Here is a 23,598-nt window from a genome sequence, read left to right on the forward strand (position 1 = left end):
AAGTGCGTCCGATGTATGCTCTGCAGCCAGAAGCCTGGCCAGGGCTGCGTAATGTCGAGTAGCGGATAGGTAACAGGTTCGTGGGGAACGATATTATGAGATAACTGACAATTGCCCTAGACAAAAAGCTGTTTAAAAGGTGTTTGGTATGTAAGAGGGAGGAGAGACGGGCGTTTGGCAGGCTTGTTCAGTGCAGTCATTGGCTTTTGGGGAGGATCCTGCTCTGAGGGCTGAAATAACACCACGTTGTGCTCTTCACATACCACAAACTTTACACATCAGCTGTTAAAGCTGCAGCACAGACCAAAGAAGAAAAAAAGGATTTGACAGCGAAAGCTGACTCTAACAGAGAAAAAGCACATTAGATTTAGAGCACCGTCATTGTAATGTAAAATCCAGTATTACCCAGAACTCGGCCTCTGAGCAGATAATTTGCTTATTACTAATAGTTACTTGTTCACTTAGAGACCTTTTCTGGACTAGGTTTTGACTGTATGAACTGCTGTAAAGCTTTCCCTGTTACCTGAAAGTTAATACTGCAAAGCTGAAAATGTAAATCATTGTTAAAGCACGCAGTCCTAAGCTGAAATGGAGAGGGAGCCGGGGGTGAACCCCTCCAAAATTCAAACCCTCAACATCTGAAGTGGAGTTACTACTGGTCCAGCACTGAAATGGTATACACTTAAATACAGCAGTGACGGCCTGCTCAGGCTGCTGAAAAGCTTGCCCTTAAATTACGTGGTATGAAACAGCAAATGGTAGATGGTTAAAGTAAGCATCTGCCTCACGCAGTCCTGGCACCTGGAGATTCAGCAGACTCAAGACACGGCCTTTGCTTCTGAGAACGGGCAATACAGCAGGCTTCATACAGTGCTGTGCCACGCGCCACAGTGGTTTTGAATATGCATATGATAAAGTTGGGAATTCTTCCCCAAGGGCTCTACCCACCTTGTACTGGTGCTCAAAGGAGTTTTGCCATCAGTTTCAGCAGAAGCAAGTTCAGCTTTCCGAGGGACCTGGGAGTGGTGGCTGTGCTTGTGTGTCTGTCCCAGTCATCTCAGATACCTTGGGCCCCTCTGTCTCCCAGGCTGGGATATTGATACTCATCAGATAGTATTTGTTGCTCGTACTGAGCTAACAGTAGGTATCTGCAGAGTTTCTTATCTGGGAACTTATATTATCAAGAGTATTGTTTGAATTCTATATTAATAGCGCTTTCAGGAAAAGTAATGTGTTACCACTATGAAGTTTTACTTGTCTGTGAGATTGAAAAGTCTACTGTGTGGTGAAAGAAAGGAAGAAAAGAAAAGAAGAAGAAAAAAAAAAAACATTCCTATACAATTGACTTTTTTTTTTTTTTTTTTATTTTATGGACTGATTTTACATATCTGCAGCGAGTGAATCAGTCCTCCACTGACAGTAGACTGTGCTATAACTTTCACTAAAATAGGCTGGAGAATAAATGGAGCCTTTTTAGTAATGTACTGAGTTCTGCAGGCTCTGCAAAAGTTGCTGGGAATGCATTCCTTCTCCCCAGGATGTAGTAAATGTTGAATTACTGTATTTACCTCTCTGCTTTTAATTGGTTAATTCTGTGCCAGTTATTTGTGTGTGGGAGAAGAGGGGGATGTATAAAATACTTAATAGTAGGTTCTTTAATGCATTTTTGATTTTCAGCACAGACATACTGCTTCGGGAAAAAATCAGTCAATTGTAAAAGTTGAGAAAATAAATTGATAATATCTATTTCTAAAGGTATTTTTCTTGCAGTCACAAAATGTGAGTTTTGTATTTCTAACCTAATTTGAATTTTTTTCCCAAGTTCTTCTCCTAGACAAAGTTTGAGCCTTTAAATCTTGCTATCAAAATAAATTTGCTTAATGCCCCAGAGAATATCATATCTTCAGTTGTAAAACAGTCATAAATGTTAAAAAAATTAAGTGATTTGAACCATCAAAGAATACTAATAAGTGAAACTGAAGTGCATCACTTCAGAGTCACTATATATTTTATGCAGATATATTTTAAGCTGTAATGCAATATGTAGAAAATATTTAATGATTCTGGCAAAAATTAATCTAATTATCTGTTTGAACAGTTTGCAAGGGTACCAAATAATGTATTTCCTGTTTACCTTACTGCAGTCTTGTGACCTTTCTGATACCAAACATTTACATTTCTGCATCTTTTCTCTGCACATCTGCCTGTCTACAGAATTCTAAATTCTGTAGACAACTTGAGCCAGAGACAAAATGCTTAGTGTTACTCAAATAACTAAATTAAGAAGACTGTCTTGAAAAGCACTTTGTTTTCTGGATTGCACTTTTCATTCACCTTGAATTCCTAAAAAAACATGAGCGCAAGGAGCTTGGTGATCTGATAGATGTAGGAACAAAAGGAAGTTGTGCAGTTATCCTTCAAAATGAAGAGCACTCCACGGTCCATGTTCCTTATTTCTGCTTGTCAAGCAGTTTTCATTTGCTACTTTTTTTTCTTTTTCCGATGTTATGGATAAGTTCCCGTACCAACAAATAGCAGAGAGGCAGAGGTGAAAACGCAACTGAAATTTGTGACTAATTTCAGTACCTGACGTGGTGCCATGAGTTGCTAACTCCAGAGGAAGCTTGGCTCGGACCGAGGCACTGCCCGCCACTCCCAATACAAACACTGTCTTTTGATCACTTTTTTGTTTATGAGCTTCCGTGTTTCAGATGTCCCAAAAAGTGTCCCTGATCCCGTGATGTAGCCTGTAGACCTTAATGCAGGCGCCAAGTGCTACTGGAGACTCCTGAGTTTTGGGTTAAAAAGCTGCAAAAGTGTCAAGTACAAAGTGCCTTCCGTTGGTTGTCTTTGCCCCTGCAGCAAGGTGAAGATAATGCCTGAGAAATGACATGCAGAAATGACATGCTAACTTAAACGTCCTTTCTTGGTAGTTTTGCATTGGGGCTAATTTTGTTCATTTTTGCATCAGATTTTCTGTACAGCTTCCCACAAAGGTTTTGTTTTTAATCTGTTGAGAAAAATATGGATTTTTCTTGTTGACATACTTCCTTTTCCCCTTCTTGTGAGACAATAAAGCATATTTCAGTGGGTTTGTTCTTGCATTCCAACACACAGAAAGGTGTGTGCAACCACTGAAACAGCAAGAAAATGTAAAAGGGGCATGTATTTGTAAACAGGTGGCAAAAGTTATTAACTAACGTATGACCTGTTGGAATAGAAATGCGCAGAAAAGTTGGAAAAAAAATGGTGTGAAACTTTCACTAACTAAAGTGTCATTTTTATTAGGGGTAGATGTTCTGCTGTGCTTAATTTTTAGTTATGAGAAATATTTATTAGTGTAGCTGTAAGCATCTTTGCAGACTATTAAAAAAAAAAAAACTCAAAAAACAAAACAAAAAACCCCAAAGAATTCTTCAAATTAATTGTCCAGTGTTCCTTGTGGTGTGTGGCAATACGATGTTCATATCCTTTGTAGATTAGAAATTAGTTCATAGCTTTATTTCCAAATGTCCAAAATTACGAAGCATAGGAGATAAAGCTCTTTCAGAGCTCACAATTTCACCTTCTAGTCTCTTCACGAATAAAAGGAATTAATTTCAAGGTGGTTCAACAAGCTCAGTCAAACTGGATAAACAATACTGAGTGAATGAGCATGCTATTGTCATTAGACTGGAAGTGCTGAACAATACTTGCATTTTTAGGATCTTGTATATCAGTAAGATACAGCATTCAGTTTAGCAAAAACCCCTTTTAATTTATTTGTTATTGTTTTGCCTCACCGGAGTAGCTCGAGAACTGTGTGGTGGCATGGCAGTTGTGCCATGTGGACAGGACAAAAAGAATTATGAGTCACTGTTGGCTACTTAGGTGGAGTGTTTTCCTTGTTTTATATTGTAAAAGCTGTTTTTCCTCCTACTTTATAATGATAGCCAGAGGGACTGGAGCTTGAACATATTTTGTTCGTTGCAGATTTTCTGTAAAAAAATTTCCCAAGCCCAAAAGATTTTACCATGCCAAGAGCTAATCCTAGGAGGACCGTGGCTAGTATTCTATTAGAGAAGACAAATGAGCTCTTGCTGTATAGAGCTAGTATGGAATGATTCGGGGTTTTCCTTGCTGTTAGTCATATTAATTGTTGTAGGTCTTTGATATAATACCTCTGTGCCTGAAAGTCCTCTCTCCTGAGTTTCACCTGCTTTTTGAAATGAATGAGCCCTGACTCTGTCACTGAGTCTGTAGCAACAAAATATGCACGCAGGAATCCGCCATTCAACTCTGGGCGCTTTAGTGTGAAAAATCATGGTAACTCACCTACAAGTAATAGTGAAGAAGTGCAAGCACAGTCACCCAAATACCTACAGCAATTTTAAGCTGGAACCTCAATTCCAAATGAGCCCTAAATGTTTTATTAAAAAAAAAAAGGTCCCTTTTTTCAGATTGTAAAATGTAAACATAAATGAAAACACACCACCCTTCTATCCCCAAAATCCTAAACTGAAAATAATAGGATTATTAGAAATTAAAATTGTTCTAGCAGTGTTTGAATAGAACCCTTTCTCCCCAAACGTTTCTGCCTCACTCTTCTTCCTGCTCCATGATAAATCCCAGAAGCACACAGCTACGATTGCCGCGCGCTGGTTCCTTTCGAACTCGCATTCGGCACCGAGTCGTGTTCTGCGGGACAGAGCACGATCTGTCAGACCAGTTGCGGTTTGCATCCCCCGGTTCTTCCGTATGCTGTCTGACACTTCCAGTCATTGCAAGCATTTTACAAGTGGAATAGGATTATTCATGCTTTCTTTTTTCAATCTGATACCGGTGCTTTTACAAGGACTGTGTTTCATGAAGAAATTTAATAATCTATGCAATTTCTGATAGAGATGTCATGAATGAGTGTGCTTAGAATACACGCTCCCTTTTGTCCTAGCAAACTTTTAAGAACTTTTCTGAATATGCATCGTTATTTTATGCTACAGCCAGGATTTAATTGTTACTGTGGTTGCCTTCTGCATGCTGAACACTCAGCTATATAGTCAGTTTTACTTATTTGCAAAATGCTATTCTGGGCATGTCTTAACTAGATAGAAGATTTTTATTTGCTTTCCCAACCTGGAGAGGCAGGGAGCGAAAGTCATGACGTAATTCTAAATATATGAGATGTCGTTGCTTAATGAAAGCCTGAAAATGACACACAAATGTGATTTTCCCATGTTTTGCTGGAAATTATGATCGGTTGAGGCAATCAGGATCAAATTCGAACCCAGTAAATTGTGTTCCTATAACTGATATCAAAATACCTAAATACAATAAAGAAAATGAGATTTCTATTTAAAATGTTGTGCATAGCTGTTTTACTTACTCATACTTGAGTACAGTAAAATTAAAAATATTAGATTTTGTGGTGGGAGGTTTTTTTATTTTTTACCCAAGGGTATATGTTAGCCCAAATGCATGTAAACGAATAAAACAAATTTAAAATCTTTATTTCATCAGTCAGCATGTACATAATCCATGTCATAAAAACAAAACTGAAGGGAGTAACTATTGGCAGTATATAAATAGTTGAAGTATCTACCAGTTAGGTGAAAAACAGAGAGTTTAGCTTTTCTGAAAGTAACCCCAGTTTTCCGTGTGGAGCTTGTATCACAGGGAATCAAGTTATGCTAGAGGAAGAACAAAAGTCGTTTTGGCAATTGAGAAATGGTGCACCCAGTGTATAGAGATATCAGCAGACAAATTATAATTTCCATTCTTCTTTACTCCGTTACTTATTAGACTGTCCTGTAGTTTATACCCTTCCCATTCTTCCTGCCTCCTGTATCACTGTAGGTCTTTAAGGGAAGGAGAAATGCTGCTGAAGAACCTGGCTGCTGCTCTTACAAGGTTTCTGTTAGATAAATCAGTTGGAGATAAGATTAACTACAGAAATGCCTTTTTCTAGAGAAATTTTAGCAATCTACTGCACCCCCAATGGACCCTAGTGAATTGAGATGCACAGTCAACATAAAGAATTGATGGAGGAAAGATGGGGTGTTTGTGTGATTGCTCGATAAGAAGTATTTTTATTTGCTGACACATGTCGGTGGGAGATCTGGTGTCATTGGTCAAGATATGGAAATGAAATCTGAGATAGTCTCTCTTCTATAGCATATTACAAAATGTGAGGTTGGAAGTACAGCAGAGTGAAAGGAACACTATCCAGATGGCACCGTGGTGACAGGCTTTATATCAAAGACCAGCTGAGATAAAGTAAGAGCGGGCAAGAGAGGGCCTCTGAAAACCACTGATGCCTGTTACAGACGTAATGTAACTCTCTTTATGGGGAGAATATATTTGCATAAATTCATTGATCAATGATTTTGCTAATCCTGCAGTATTCCAGGCATGTCCCAGCAAATTGATGAACATTTCTATCAGTCCTCAGTGCAGATGCCTAATTATATTACATATTTAGAAAAGATGGATTTTTCCCCTCCTGGAGCATATGTAGTAGTTGAATGCTGTGCTCATTCTCCTTTCCTGCTCCCATTAGGTTGGAGGGTTTTTTTCCCTTTAAGAATAGCCTGGAGCCATGCAGGCTGCAGAACTTATCAAGATAAGAGCAGTGCCAGGTTAGAATTATTAGTTTCATGAATCACTGACCAATATGTTTTTGGAGGAAGCCTGGTTTTAGGGCTTGTGTAGTGTAAGCCCTTTATTGGTGCTGCAGTCCCTGCTCCGAGAGACTCCAAAGTCAAAACTCCAGGAGACACAGAGATTTCTGGCAAACCTCTCTCCCATGATATTAATTGTTTCATTTGCATGCTCTGCTCATCTTGTGACCTGCCCTCCCTCCCCTTTGACTAATACAGTTTCTTCGTCAGTAATATAAAAGATGTAGAACAAGCATTTTGACTGTTGAAAGTCAAATGAATGTGAATGACTTAATCCAGAGGACACTCAACTGTATATTTAATGCAGATGTGTGGCTCAACACCTTAACCAAAAGCTGAACTGAAGACTATGACTAAAACTCCTTGCAGATAAAGCTGAGGGGATGACAGAGTTCTGAGGGAAAGTAACAAGTTCAAGGTAGATGAGTAGTCATTTTATGGCGTAATTTGCTACTCATTGTTTATGACTCCCCAAAGGAGCTGGATGACGATACTACGGTAGCTGGGTGTAATCCTATTGGCATTAATAAGACCTCTTAGGCTGGGGGAGGAGACTGTGTGCCTGTGTGGCACAGGTTTCCGTGATACCTATATCAAATATACTGGGACATACTTAGCCCTTCTGTGACACCGTTTGAGGTCCAAAACTGCGGGTGGATGTGGGACCTCCTGCTTGCTCTGGGGTCAATCACCACAACAGCAAAAAAATGATGATTTAAAAAAATGTTTCAACACACATAATGGTTACCTTCTTTTATTCTGTGAGCAATTAAAGGTATCATTTATGACCTATAGGGGTATAAATGGTTTGTCTTTTTCAGAGGTTGCTTTTGTGTCTCCCTGCTGTGCTGGTAAGACCACCACAGACAAAGGCTATGCGCTGTAGCCAGTCTTTATAAAGAGAGGACTCAAAAGCCTGGTTTCTCTGCAAAGAGGGAGTAAAATTACGATAGGAGCTCTGCATACCAGGATTGTTGGTCTACTACTTCAAGCATCGTGTCAGATATTTAACCTTAGACTGTAGCTGCTAGGATCGGGGGACTATGCATTACTTGTTATTAGCATTATCCAATATTTTTAGCTGGGACGATGATATTGTATCTATAGTAAACTAGAAATCAAAACAGTAGTATGCAGATAGCTAGCTTGCAAGTGAAGTAGATATATCTGCACCTGGATAAAAATGCATGGGTAGAAGCTCCTTCTGATCTAAAAATCAAATAGTCTCTTTTTTCCCTGCTATTCACAATGTTATGCATATAATGCAAATATATATCTGTGTAAGCATATATGATGAAAAGAGCATGTATGTTATGGTTAAATCAGGAAAAATAGTTTTTAAAATTTTAAAAAGAAACGCATCTGATTAGTAGTGTAAATTAGACTTTCTTTATGTAGCATATCCACTTTCGTGTTTTAAGAAAAAAAAATGAGAGCTGCATTAAGGATGGAAGTATGAAACAATTTTAAAGTAATTTGAAGCCAAATAATCACAATTTCTATGTTAATTTAGATAACACGAAATTGCTTCATTTATGATAACTGGTTTGATACTTTTGAAGTAGAACTGCATTTGTTAAGTTTCTGTTTTGGGGTGAATAATCCAAATGCATTGTTTTAGTATGTATGAGTGATAGATGGCCACATTTAGGACAGCCGCAGATCCTTCAAAACAAATCTTAAAATGCTGTAAAGTCATACAAGATCTTTTGTTGTGGCATACCATGTTGCTCTTGAGTATTTTAGAGATACCTCAGAAAATAGCTTGGTCAGTTGAAAGAGCATCAAGTGAGGTGGCTACATAAAGCCATGGAAGGAAACAACGAATGGTACTGCCTTTTATTTTTAAAAATTGCACACATCCCTCTTGTCTTCACAGTGCTAGGTGGCATGAGATATCTGTGGTTTGCAAGTGCCGGGCTGCGGCTGAGATTGGGATTTATTTGAGGGTAAAATAGAACAGGACATTGTGGAACACTAGTTGATGGCTGTGATGAAGGGATGCAGGAGCGTATACTGAACAAGGTCTTTGTTCACCAGATTGGTAATTTACATTTGCTTTTGCATCTTTTGTCATTAGAATCTTAGATTGTGTCTATCACCAAAAGTGCTTTTTGGGGAGAAGGGAGGGTGGGAAAGCAGATCCTGTTCATGGCTTTCAGCTTTGGACTTGGCTACTGTGATCGATAAATTGCCGCAATGCAGCATCGCTGCGACGACGCTTGAAGGCCGCCGAGAAGCCCCTGTTGGTGCAAAAGGAGGTTGCGGGCTGGGCGGGCTCTGGGGAGGGGGATAGTCCACCCCGCGAGCACCCAAGCTTTCTACTGGCTCCTTGGGCAATTTCAGTGATGTCTTAAAAGGGTTGGGTCCATTTTATCTGCGAGACACCCCGTCTTCCCATCCACAGCTAGGACATTAGAAATCAGGTGAGGCACTTCAGCCAATACTTAGGCTGAAACAGTTAGGACAGACCATCCACAATGGCAGTTACGTTTTATTTTGTACGCATGCAGATATTACAGGGAAACAGCCATGCATGGAGAACAGTTGACTCCTTTTATTTAGCTGCTACTTGTGCTTGTAGAATGTTCCTGAACAGATCATGAATGCTTCGAATTTTTTTCTGTGTGCATTTTATTTTGCATTTTTCACTCTGTGGACTGAACGCAAATGAAACACTGTGAGTATTTGCTATTCAAATTATTATGGTTTCTTAGCTGTATTGCATACGCATGCATGAATATAAGCAGGTATTGCTGCTTCTCATGGGCAGGTGGTGTTTGCGAGAAGCTTAAAAATTGGAAAAATAGGCGTTCTTGAACATATTGACCTTTTTCTTGTGTGATGCACGCAAGCGCTGCCTAATGTATTATTAAAAGAAAAACTCAGTGTTTAATTCCTGATGGAAAGCAGATCCCTTTCCAGCTTCACCAAGAAACATGTAATTGCCCTTGTCTAGGAACCGCGTGTTGTCTTTGTTCTTTCAAAACATTTCTTTTCTCTATAAACGTAACTTTTCCTTGACAACTGTTCATACATGCAAATCTAAATTCACAGAATGTGTATGTCACACATTCCCTATTTCACTCATGTGGATTTATATTAGTCTGCATACTAGCCTTAATTTCCAGCATGTATGCGTTGCAGGCAGGGGCATCACATACTGTTAGAATATAAAATTATTCCACAAATATGGACTGTGTCTCTTGCATTTTGGGGTGGCAATTTTGGCAGAAGAGGTGAAGTTCCCTCTTTAAAAGATTTGCTGCTTTTCCTTCCTCTGCTGTCAAAAGCTGAGAACTGCCTTTGCGGTTCCATGCCACTCCGCATCCGTTGTCATGTTGCCGGAGCTATGAAAGATCTCCTCCCGCTGCCCTCTCCGGTGGGAATGCCAGGGGCCATGCCAGTGGCCTTGGGAGCCGAGGGGCAGCTGAGACTGAAATCAGGGGGGCTGCTCTGGCAAGAGGAATAAGGGGCATAATTTTGCCTGCAGGGCCTGGTAGGTCTGCCGTCCGAGGGAGATGGAAACCAGGGGTTCTGGCAGCCCACTCTCCCCGCGTGCCAGTCGCCTGCCTCCCGAGAGGCTTTTGTAAACCCTTGTGCCCTGACACCCAGACGCTCAGGCTAAACTGCTGCCGGTGCCATTCCTGTTCATCGTTACAGTGATACGCCTCAAGCAGCTGTCTGCTGCACGCGTGGGGCGTGCCAGCTCGCCCCTCCTGTGGTCCTAGCGGCCAGCGGGGGACTTGCAGGGACCCGCAGTGCCGCATTGCGGCAGCTGATGAAGTGGCAACAGGCTGGCACAATGACCGTCCCAAAGAGATTCAATATTGTCACATAGCCCCTTACAATGGAAGCAGAAGTCAATTTTTTGTCACTTTCTCTAGCTCTGAAAAGACAACTAATTTCTATCTGCCGCTTGCAATGGCTTTTCTGTTCCTGGGTGTGTTACACCAACAAGTATGAAAAGGATGTGTTCATTATGGTAGGGAAGTCTGTCAAAATAGAGGCTTTTACCGTAAGGTTATAGCATGAGGGTGGCAGTGTGCTCACGAAGGGACAAATTAAAACACGGTTTTCAAGAATGATGCTGTTCCTTTCTGATGTGAGTTTAATCAGTTTCTTTAGAATTTCTTTTGGTGGAGTCCTGCGAGCAAGCCTCGGCACTCAGCTGACACTGCTGCAACCTTTTACCTTGGAAATCTCCATCATTAAATGCCTTCAGCCTGAACAAATGGCAAAAGTTGCTTGCTCCTTTCAAACTAAAGAGTTGGACTGTGTTACTTTGAATTGGATTACGTTTCTAAGACTGCTTTCGCTTCAGAAAGGACTAAACAGAAAGAACTGTTCAGGCAGGAACGTGAGAAACCATTTTATTTTGCTGAAGTACTGATGCATCAAAGTTAAGGTTTGTATGATCTGACTCTGTCTTGCTGATTCTTTTTCATCCTTTCCATAAATACACTCTGATAGGCTTTCAGACCTCTGTATGCATTGAGAACCCAATCCAGTTTCCATTGATTTTGGCAGGAGTAGCACGGAATCCATATACTACAGCACCTGACATGCATGCAGTTGGGTAATACCAAGAGCCATACTTAATAAGAGACACCTCTGTATAACTGGGGGTGGGGGGTGGTATAAAAACTTATCTACTTAACAATTAATTGATAATAAAATAATATAACTCTATTGTTAATTTAATTACGTTAATTCATTGAACAAGATATTTTCAAATGAATCTACAAAACAAAATTTAGGTGAGTTGAAATTGAATACAATTATATTTTCAATTGCTGTGGCTCCTTTGAAAATCTGTGCCTAAATAAATAGATTGCAAGGACTAAATTCACTCCCTGCTGAAATCAGTAACAGGATTTGTACTGACCAGTGGACATTGGTCTGGGTATTATGATAATTGGACTTGTTCCCAGTGGTTCTAGGCAATAATGTCAGCCCTGGAAATTGGGTACCACAGAGAAACATCAAAACCACCCTGATGACGTAAAACATTTATTTAGTGTTTGCAGAAATACTTTTTTTTTTCTCTGAGTCCAAATACTTATAGGAAGTTATGGATGTAATTGGGAGTTAGAGCCACAGCAGTCATTCCCAATACAGAGTACTCAAAAATGTGCAGCCTTTGGGCAAGGACTTGAGAAAATTTCTTGATTCAAAAAAAAAAGTAAAGGCAGTGTTTCTTGTGATATTTTTGAGTTTAGAAAAATAACTCCAATATTGGAGAATCCTTAGTTTAAAAATAAAGCAGTAGCAGAATAATTTCAGCCTGCGTTCTTTTGTCTTTGCACCAATGCTTTTATAACTAAAATTTCCATTCAGGCTGGATGACATGTGAATGACATTCTTGGCTTAATATCTAACAAACTCCACAACCTAAATGAACTGTGTACCCTCCGTCTCTGTATAACTTTTATTATATTTTATTTTACCTTACTTTGGCTTACCTCATCTTACTTTATTCTTTTCTATTATTCTATTTTCTACTTTATCTTGTTTTAGCATATCTTATTTATTCGCCTGTCAGTATAAGTAAGTAAGTTCAGGTATAATGATGTGTATGTGCACATACAACATAAATGCAGGGCTAAAGATAACACTAGCGAGACTTCCTCATCAGTCACCAGACATAAGTCACCAGAATCCTTAATTTTGCTCCCACTTGTATACATATAGCAACACAATCTTTGATTGTACAGGCCCATGTGATTTTTTTTTTCCTGGCCTCTTTTACCCGCTTGCGCTGATTCCTAGACCCAGTCTCTTTACCCAGATAGCTTCCCCAAGCGCTCTCATAGCTGCGGGTCCTGTCTTTCCCTCTCCTCTGCTCTTAACCTCAACTCCTGACCTCGCTGGTCCCAGAGACTCCAGCCAAGGCACAGCCAGTGTCTAGGGAGAATTAATGCAGCAATTACAGGACTTAAGTTAATATGCCCTAAAATTATGGCTATAGGCAAATTGCCCCGGTTCTTGCTGCATGACAAAACAGGCATTTTAAAAAAAGAATTTGTTATTACAATAACCCAGTTTCCCCAAAGCCTGATGGTTTTGAAAGTAATCTCACTCCTTCAAGGAGGGAAAAAAAAAAATCTGCCATAAACATCTGGCCTTTATAATAAGCTTAAATAGTTAAAATCTGACAGTTATATGCAAATTAAAATCAGCCACAGAATGGGAAGAATCAGGCAATTGTAGCAGTAAACACTGCTGGCAGTTTTGTGCATAATGCCATGCTAAGCCTATTTATTTTATTTTTTCATACATTTCTAAAAAGAACATTTTCTTTCCTCTGTGTCATTGAGACTAGTCATATTTCTGATGTCAGCTTCGCAAGTTAACAATGCTAGAGCTTCTTATGTTGCCATGATGAGAACATTTGTGAACACATCGGCCAAAGACTAATACTAGAACAGAAACCACAAATTGGCAACTAGTTATTTTTATTTATTTCAGTGAGGTTTATGTGTCACCTGGAGACTATTTAGAAGATTATTTGCCTGGGCTAACATTGTGTTTAAAAATAGCGCTTGTATAGGGCCAACTCATTTTAGAGTTGGGTACAAATATTGAGACAAAACCCCAGCTGTTACTGCTTTTGCTGCTAATTTGAGGTGTCAGATCAGAGCTCTACTGTTGTATGTTAGTGAATAAGGCCCCTTGTGAGATCATTATGTTTTCTAACAGTTGAGAGTAATGGATTAATCAGTGCAGCATCAGTTGCTTTCATTATATGCCCACACGGTAGTTGTGTGCTTTAACTTAAACAGTCCGCGGGGAGATCAAAGGGTTGGGTGCAAGAGGCAAGACTCACCAAAACTCTGAGGAGATCCAGTTGAGTTTTGGACCTTGCCTAATGAGCAAATCTTGGATGCCTTGAAAGGCGAGGGCGAGGACTGTGCTCATTGCTGAAGGTTAGAGTGCCAAGGCCATTTTGCTTTTTCATCAGAGGCCATGCGAAGCAGTAAATATTTAATTTCATGCAAATTCTTTCTGGCCTGTGTGAAAAATAGCTCTTTACAGCTATGGAAAATATAGCTCCTTTTACCCTACAATCTCAAAGATAATTACAAACATTAATTATGGCAGTGTATAAAATTCAAGTCTTGGTTTTATTGCTAAAAATAGGTTTAGATTAACTTTTTGGAATTGGTAAAAAGCCCCTGCTGGTAGTTATATTAGGTGGTACATAAGGGCTGGAAAGGGTCTGAAGTTGTCGTCTGTTGTCCCTAGGGCAGGACCAGCGAGTCCCATGCCATTCCTGCCGGGGATTCACTTAGACTTTTACTACAGGCTTCCACTGCTGATGGCTGCACACTCTGTGACAGCTCTTTTCTGTATTTTCCCTGTTCTGATTGTAAGAAACATTTCCCCTATATGTAACCAAGATTCCCCTTTCTGAAATTTAAACCTGTTACTGCTTTGCCTAACACTTGCTGAATACAAGGAACAGAGAATTTATTTTCCCTTTGCAATGGCTTTTTATGTAGTTGAAGAGAGGTTTAAAAGTAAGTGATATGAATTTGCTAACGTAGAGTTCTAAGGTTTTGTCACTGTTAGTGTTAGATTTTGCTGCTAATGGAGTCACCCAAATTGATGTTTCATCTCTAGTATTTCAGACAGATCTCAAGATCCTCCTCTTTATGTGTATAAATACTGATGGAGATGTCTTATCTTGCACGGACTCAACAGTTTCGGTCCACGTGTACACTGTGAAAAGATTCCTTCACGTATTTTTATTTACCAACACTCCACGCTCCCCCAAAGCTTTGGGGTTTTGGAGACGTTGTCTTTCTGTCACTGCCAGGGCTGGACTGTTGTGTTCCCTTCTGAGCTCCACTGGCAACTTGGAGTGAGCTACTCAATTGTTTTTTTGCAAGAGTTCGCCTGCTTCTGAACAGAAATAACATCATCAAGACAACTATTTATACAAGAGGCATAATTATGCTTGGAGGTGCCTTGGTCAAGTCTTAATAAATTTTCCAGTCTCATTTACTGGATGTATAGTTGCACCTGGAAACCATGGCAGTTGTGGGAGAAGCAGTAATCAGGGAGTATGGCAGTAATTCACTCTTGGGAATGTTACAAGGCTGCAGATGCACCATTTGTGGCTATCCATTGCATCCACATAGATAATAATCTTGCATTAGGCCCAATTACATGGTGTTATGGCCACACAACACACGGATTACATACGCAGCCAAGGAGCACGCTGTGATAAAGCAGTGGTGTAATTGAAGGAGACAGAAGGAAATGTTCGACTTGTTAGTGCTACCAGCGCTGTGGTGCCCGATATGGCTGTTCCCCACCAGCCTTGCCTGTTTGCTTTTCTGCTCCGTTTCAAAGTCTCACTTTCAAAACATAGGTTTATCACAGTGAGGTCACTCAGCACCTTGTTCCTTCCAGTGTGTTGAGAGAGTTTTGAGCAGGAAAAGGAAAGGAACATTGTTGTTTAACTTAGATTGAAGCCCATAGACGCATAGAAGTGTGTGCTGCCGGATGAGGACTGTTGTTTGCAGGATTCCTGCTATCAGATCATGTGTGTTAGAAGCCTGTGAAGAATCTCTAGTACCCAAACGTAAAAGGCGTTCAAAACCAGAAATACAATAAATGAGCTGGTGCCTTTTCAGATCTCTTTCTTCGTTTACCTATCAGTAAATGGGTCTGAGTATTTCTAACTGAGAATTTTGCAAATGCTGCAATGTCCCGTGATCAGCCACATGTGACACATAAGCAAGCCTGGCACGTATCAAAAACGTGAATGGCCAGCACAGCAGACTTCTGGTAACTATGGTAGATACTTATTAAGGCTTGGGGAAAAGTGTTAATCAAAAATTTAATCTACCATATAATTTCTCAATTTGATTAGTTGTTTGTGCTAATCATCTGCAGAAACGGAATGTGAAAGAAAATCAGTCTCCATTACTGTCAAAAAACAAAGAACGTCTTCAGCATCCGACGTGTTCTCCCCTTCCCCTTTAGTTTTAATCCATTCAGATTGTAAACAAGAAGCATCACTATGGGTATTGTACTGATGCACAGCTAGTAATCTGTGTACATTATGAAAATGCCTTTTACTTAGAGAGAGAAACGGACATTTGCGTGGTGGTTTTTCCTTTTGCCAGTGGTAAAGTAAGATACCATAACTGTTTTTAAGCTGGGATGGAGCAGGTAGTATTGTCATCAGTGTTAGTGTTTAACAAAAAACCCAACTTTTCTATGTATTTTCCCACTGGAAATGTGACTGGAAAACATTAAGAGATTTACTATTTTACAATGTACCTATTGAAGTACAGACTGAAGAAGTTAAACAGTTAATAGTTCAGATAATTCTGTTATGTTATATAACTTTTTCTGACATCATTGCCAGAAGATCCTTTGGGTTCATGTCTAGTACTTAACTGGAACAGAGCGGGTAGATGCATTGTTATGAAAATAGTATTATTTCAGACTAATAAGTCACCAGGCATTCTGATATTCATTATGTGCGCTTAATTATATCATGAATTGAATTGCAAGTTAGAGAAACAAGATCTCTGTGTACTCTGTAATTTACAGAATTGAGAGTGTTTGACTATTGATCTGACAGCCTGGGATTTCTGCTCTCTGCATTAGCCCAAGGAATGTGAAAGGATGCTCAGAGTTCCTGAATTTTTAAAATAAAATACTCGAATTATTAGTGGGGTTCAAAATTTAAATACTTTCTTTTTTTTTCCAAATTAGCTTCCATAAAAGTTCCTTTTTTTTTTTCCAAATTAGCTTCCATAAAAGTTGTGTGATTTCCTTTAGCATTAGGAGTATAATAGTTTTTTGACTCTCATCAGTCCTGAACACCTGTATTCCTATTCAAGAGGGTGAAGAAAGGAGTCAAGAATAATGTGTAAATATTATTTAAAAAAACACACACATGACAGTCATTTCTACAGGTTAATGGTTTTAATGTAATTACATTGAGTCTGGAATTAACAACTCTTTGTCAGGGACCTGCAGTGGTGTACATGACTTTGGAGCAAGTCAGAAGAGAACAGAAACGCAACTGTAGGTAGTTAAAATTGCACGAAAAGTTTGAGGAAGGAGATAAGTAATTGTTTTCAAACAGTGACAGGATTGCAGAGTGAGCATTCTTTCCTTTATAAAAACTCTGATTAGTAGGGACTATAAATCAGCTTTATTCTTCAGAAAGAAGACAGCAGCTCCCATGCGTGTCTAACCAGTTTGGGCAACTAGCAGAGGAGTGAGTGAGTAGAGCAGTTCCTCTGGGGTTGTAAATTGAAGTCAATGGGACTATGACAGTTCATACCGCTGGAGGATGTACCACCTCGAAGATTGCTGATCCCACGTTATGTGTCTTCCAAGTAGTCCTTGGAGGATCCTTAGGACTGCAGCAGTCTGCTTCTGCTGCTTAGCTTGCAACATCTGACAAGGATCGCGGCCCAAGGTGGGAAGCTTGCTGGCATAAATAATATAGTCTATAACCTCAGTTTCCTGATTCAGCATTTTGGATGTGAATAGTTTACAGAGAGAGGACTTCTAAATGAGAGGACAGTGCTTTTTCAAGGGACAAGGGTATATTGGGTTCTGGAAGAGGTGGGAGGTATAAGGCTGGGGAGAACCCAGCAGAATACGAGTTTCCCTATATGGTGTTGGAGGAGTCAGAAGATACTGGAAGTTTTCCGTTCCTTACAGCCTCCTGGTGTTTGTGCGTCTGTTTCTATGGATTTGAATCTTAGTTGGGTCAAAATGAGACTGGGGTTTTGAAACAGCTAGCAGCCGACTGCAGTAGAATTTACTTTTCCCCCTTTATGTACTAAAAATGCCACTGTGTTGTGTACTTATCCCTGTCAGGACACATAGTCTTAAAAATCATTGCTAGGAAGGCTTCATGTGCATGACGGAAAGCTTTGCGGAATGCCTCTAGAGCACGCCTCCACCTGAAGACATCCCCATTCAGAAGCCAGAGAGTTCCTACTGCGTGGAAGCTGTGTGCTTCAGAGTCTGCACAACCAGAGCAGCAGAGTTAAATTCCTGCAGCTGCAACTGGGCCTGTAATGCAGACAGTTCACTGTCAATTAGTGCCCTTTGCAGTGTTTGGCCTTCTTTGTTCTGAAATAATTGCTGTTATCATAGATGTTTTATTGCCTTCATTATGGTTAACATTTAAATATCAATGAAATAGTATGCTGCTAAGTCATCTGCGCAATAGCTATCTGCTAGAGTTATCCCTGAAATTTGTGTTTAAGCAGTGTATTAATTCAGCACTGACTTTAGGATTCATAGAAGGAGGGTTATATATTTGTTGATGGATTATGGGAAATCTTTGCTTATTCGCAGCAAAACCTGAGCCATTCTCATCTGATATTTTGTAAGTAGAAAACTGTGTGATGGGAATAACGCTTTCTCTGTTAAACAGAAATATTTTAAGAAACTTAAAAATATTTTGACTCATCAAATCAGGCAGTAAAGGCTGACCTTTCTGCATCGAGATGAAGAATTACACTGGGAGACAGAGATGTGTTCTCTACCCTCAGTTAGTGCAGAAGGAGCCTCGCTGCCACGTCCTGTTCTGCCTGAATCCTGTCCGTGACCTTCTGAAACCAACAGAATGTCTCCCTTTAATTTCTGTGGCTTCCATTGACTCCTGTAGTGCCATGTGTGACCTATTCGGACATCAGCTATGTGTGTGATTCCATTTTTGTGAGCTGACTTTACACGTCTTTGTATGTTGAGAAAGTGAATACACAAACCCCTAATTTTGTATACCCATTGATCCCAATACTTAGCTACGTGTTTCTTGTCTAATTTTTGGCAGCATCAAGTTTTCCAGAAGATCTGGAATGAATACTGTATATTATACCATAAGCCATGATGCACTAAGGCCTACAGCTCTTATCAGCCAGGTGTGTGAACGTGTCACTTGACTGACACAGATCTCTGGCAACAGATCTCGCATGCAGATTCCAGATTTCCAAAACTTTGCTTTTACTGACATAACTCTTCTCACAGATTTGGAAAGGAAAGGTAATTTTGCTCTGTTTGCTGTCAGGGTATGTCAGCCCCCAAGCTGGCTCCAGATCGATAGTGCATCCATCTGGTGCGGCACTATGCTGAAATACCAGCTACGATCCTAATAACAAAGCAGTCGTGTTTGGTCCTGCTGGGATGCAGTGCAGCAGCAACAAAAACACGCTGCTGCCGGCGTCAGAGCCTGCTCACACACCCCTCCTGAGCGTGCCTGCGCATAGCTGTGTTACCCTGCAACCTGCTGGCTTTGCCGGTATGCCTGTGTGTGTGTCTTCCTGTGCACCAGAAAAACAGTCTTAATGGGGTATAATCTAATTTAGCTTTCATCTGCTGATGTTGTAGATGATGGTTTTGCCAAGAGATTTCTAGGCAGAATTGTAAAAATGTTTTTAAATTGGCAGATGACCAAGGGGGCTAGTTAACTTCTGTTAAACTCTTCAAGAGCTTTTCATTTAATGTCCTGTGTAAATACGTAACACTGGAACAACTAAATAGTTCAGGGAAGGGTAATGATGCCTTTAGGTTGCTTCAGCAGGTATTTTCTTCAACACGTACACAAACTCACAAAAGCTTTCTCTTCTCCCAAAGCGATCCTATGGAGTGCTGTGCCCGTGTATAAAGCAGAGGTTGCTCTGTGCCCTGGTGCTGTACACCTTTCATATGGGCAGCTGCGGCCAGCAGCAGGACCGGCCACGCTGGGACCTGGAGTCGTCACCAGCCCTACCAATTCTCATGACAAACCGGGCTGCAGTACTTGCACATTTGGTGCATGTGGAGCATGGCAGTTATGTCCTGTTGAAGTGCTTTCCATTTCCTGTGCTGTCTTGACAAACTTTGTAGCTTCCAGTTTGCTGGAGTGTCATTGATATAATTAGGAGCTACGTAAATGGGAGCAGCACGCTCAGCTGATTGTAATTGAGTCAGTTCATTTATCATGAGAAGCGCTAAAGGGGTCCCTACCAGCAGCTGAGATCTTTTTCTCTTTAAGCTCTGCTTTGGTAGAGCAGCAGAAATCCTTACATGCCTGGGTCATGGCATGCTTTATTACGGCCCTTCCACTACCCATACATTTTTTCATAAGGAAACCAAAGAAAGGGTACTCACCGGTCCGTGTGTTTTCAAAAGGGCAATTTGAGCTGTCTGTCCGTGTCAGCTGGCTGTGTTAACAAGCCTGCGAGAGTCAACAGCTCTCTTTCTGTGTGAGAAGTGAGCGCTTTAAGTGCAAGGCTTTCCTATTGCGCTGTGCGAGTTTGATGTTCCTCCAGTCAAGTTGCACCAGGTTTTCAAGCCAAGCGGCAGCTTAACCAAAAAGTCTGGATCTGTTCCAGTAGTCGGTAAAAACTCCCCTCCTGTACTCCTTGGTACTCTGACATGGTAAATAGTAACTTTCATCCATTCTTAGCAGCTGTTGGTTGCTTTGCCCTAACGATATCTTTCATGATACGTCACAGACTGTCTGAGGTATCGGTCAGCATGTCTTACGGCTCGCAGCCTGGCAGATTTATTACCGAGAGTTTTAGCAGCTTGTTTCTGTAAATAGTGTGTTGGTGAAGAAATGTAAACAATCGATCAATCTATTATTCTCTTTTCTCTCTCTTTTCTTTTTCTCCTAACAGTACTCTCAACAATAACAACATCACCCGGATTCCTGTTACCAGTTTCAATCACATGCCAAAGATCAGGACTCTGTGAGTAATATCTTCAAATATAATAATTATAATAACAACAACGGTGTAAGCCAACTCTTTGGATATCTCTTGTCTTGTGATCATTTTATTGCAGTTTCTTCCTGATGTGAATAATCCCCCCTCCTCTCTTGAGGAGGACGGTCACTGAACAGGCCTGACCCTGTGAGGGCCGTGCCCGGCCTTGCGCTGGGCCTGTCCGCAGGCACCTCTGTGGGGAGGGGGACAACTGAGGCCCAGCCGGGCCGTCAGCCCATGGGCAGGGACCAGCTCAGACGAGGCCCGTGGCCAGTCAGGGTGGGCTGGGGCAGGGCCGGAGGCCCACACTGCTATGGCGTCGCTGAGAGCCCCAGGCTGGGCCATGGTGGAGTCCTGGGCCCGGGGAGCCCCTGGTGAGGCCGGGCAGGGTTGTGAAGGCGGCTGGTGCCATCCGGGCCCTGACAGCACGTTCACTGGATTTACCCAAGGTTAAGTAAGGTTCGGTTTTATCAAGATTTTGAATTTACTCAGCAGTAGAGGAGAAGTGTGTTCTAAGCTGGAATGTCATCAAAATTGTGAAAACTGCTCAGATAGATCAAGTTACTTAATTTGGATAATATCCTGTGTTTAAATCGTATTTCTTCTTTCAAATTCAGAATACTAAATTCTGAAATAATAAATTTTTTGAAGAATTTGAAAAAAGCTCCTTTACCAGATACTTTCTGAAACAAAATGTTAGTGATTCTGATACATTTTTTAATAAAAACTTCTCTTGCATAAAATTACTTTTTCTATATAGCTCAGCACCATTCCACTGGAAAAGCTCTGATTGACTTTAGTAGACCAGAATACGAAGACTGTGAAATTAGACTGTGTGTATTTGTAGAATTTAGCCATAGCCTACCAAAACCATTTTTGTTAAATAAATTATTCCTTTAAATTCTTCTAGGGAATACACAACTGCAGGAAGAGTCACGTTTAAACAAAGTCTCTTTGTTTTTTCCTCCAAAATCTCAAAGTTAACCAAGATGTATTTAGTCTTAAAAGCAAAGAAAGAGAAATAGTAGCTAGCCTGAAAATTTTGTGTGTCACTGAAAAAGTAAAATGCTTCAAGGATGCTACATATGCATGTGTAAAATTATATTAAATAAGTTAACAGAACTGAAGAGAAATGGCTCTTACTCATGTCAATCTATGTAAGATAACCTCTGATTTAAATTTATATTCTTCATTAAATGGTGACTTTCATAGATTTTAATGTAAGTAATTAAATGGAAATTAGATGTTTGTCTTTTAGGAGAGAATGGATAAAGAAGATAAAGGTGTAAAGTTAAGGTTCCTGGAGTTTTTCCTTTTCTCATTCAGTCACAGTGGTCCAGAAAATTTGCCTGTCGTCTTCAGATTAGTCAGTCTTGTCTGTTGCCAGAGCTCAATGCCTTCTGCCATTTTCCTTTTAGTTTAATTTCGGAGATGGCTTTGTATGTAGCTCCCTGGAGACTTACACTGACTAATCCTGCTCTGCTGTAATTAAGGGAGGGAAAAAAAAAAAAAAAAAGAACAAAAAAAAAAAGGGAAGGAAGTCATAAATAGGATTTATAAAGGGAAGCTTTTATATTGAGTTCTGAGAGCCACATTTTATAGAATACTCTAAAAGGATTTGCTGGAAATTTAATTTAGGGTCTATGGCTAAAAGGGCACCTTTGCAAACTTGCATTTGTATTCATTCACCTCATGTTCTGTAAAGGTAGTTTCATCAAAATCAAGTGGCATGTTTCAGTCTTCAAAGACTGCCAAATAACACGCAGTACCCTTCTTGGCAGTTCAATATCGGAATTAAAAAATCATACATAGGCAGGTGGAAATACAGCAAAATGGTTTAGTTTTCTATATTTCCTTCTATCTGTTTCAACAGAGGCAGAAAAGTCATCAAAGTAGCAATTAATATCAGATAAATACAGGAATCAAATAGCATTTCATAATTTTTCCTGCTGCTCCTTAGTATTAAAGACCCTTCCTCTACCCCCAAGTCATCTTAGCACTTTTCACAGACAATACTTTAGGTTTATTAATAAAATAAGTTTCCATAGCTACATGTTACTCAATATTTTCTGATTATCTTTTGTTCAGGGTTTAGAAATACTGTTTTGATTTAATGATTTTTTTGTGTAAATGGGTAGTAGTACCCTAACAATTAATATACACCCGAGCACATGTTGAACCGATGAGGTTTTGTTCACCTGTGTAAAATATTTATATAAAGATATTTATTGGAGGGAAATGTTAATATTCTCTCTAGTTCCATGAGTTTTATTTCACTTGATAACCTGCTTCTCCTGCATTAGTATACAACCTCTATGAGCAGTTTGCACGAAAGGAGAAACTGTTTGAAGCATAATGGATGAATAAGATTTACTATTTGATCTCAGTTGTTGATGCAAATTCAGTCCAAATGGATCATGAGTGATGTTCATTACAGTTTGGTGACTCTACTGTTCTCTTAAAAAATGATCATCAGTTTGTACACCTGCTCAAATAGCTTCACACTTAGATGTGGTTTTTTTCAGGAGCTCTTGTAGGGAGTCCCTGGTCTGAATGTCGCTTAAGTAGGGACAAGCCCTTTTTCCCATCCAGCTGAGGCCCAGTGCCCTGTGGATAGTGTTTTCCCTATGTGTGTCTTTTACACACTACTGAGATCCATTAGCAGGATGTTTGGGGCTGCTTGTGCCGCAGCTGCATCTGCTGTGATAGCTTGATGGATAAATAGCTTTTTCTTAGCTCTGAAAACATTCTGCTCATTTAAGAAGAACAGAGAAGGAAACATAAAGAGCATATTCAACTTGAACATGACCATTCAGGGGGAAGGGGAGGAGGGGGAAGTGCTAGTAAGATTTGAAGCACTTGAAGAATTCTTTTAAAAAAAATCAGCTCTTCTGTGCTAACGTTTTTTATTTAACTGTCTTTTCTGTTGCAAAGTTTCATTGATCTTTTAGCCTTGATTGGAAGCGACAGGAATTAGTTTTTATTGATCTGCTTTCCTTTGCTTTAAATAGCTTTATTTATGTTAAAGCATGTCCCCCATACCTATTTGCTTAATGGTAGGTGTCATATTGTCTCTGCATGTGTGTCTGACTGCTGAGATAGGTAATTGCGTAATTTCTTTTAATTGTTTTTATTTAAGGGTAAACTGAAAATGTACGAAATCACTTCAGTGCTTTCCATGTTCATAGGGAATTGATGTATTA

The 23,598-nt window shown here is 40.0% G+C and overlaps 1 protein-coding gene across 1 annotated transcript in view; it reads left to right on the top strand.

Annotated features, from left to right (window-relative positions):
* LOC104622998 (slit homolog 3 protein-like) overlaps window positions 1-23,598 on the top strand; it is a gene marked incomplete at both ends in the record, with an annotated part of 148,817 nt that overhangs the window by 26,919 nt on the left and 98,300 nt on the right. The window contains one exon of the mRNA XM_010289936.1: window positions 20,309-20,380. Coding sequence (XP_010288238.1) covers window positions 20,309-20,380 — 72 coding nt within the window. The remainder of the gene's footprint in view (window positions 1-20,308; window positions 20,381-23,598) is intronic.

Source organism: Phaethon lepturus, unplaced genomic scaffold (genome assembly GCF_000687285.1).
Source record: "Phaethon lepturus isolate BGI_N335 unplaced genomic scaffold, ASM68728v1 scaffold7226, whole genome shotgun sequence".
Classification (NCBI taxonomy): Eukaryota; Metazoa; Chordata; class Aves; order Phaethontiformes; family Phaethontidae; genus Phaethon; species Phaethon lepturus.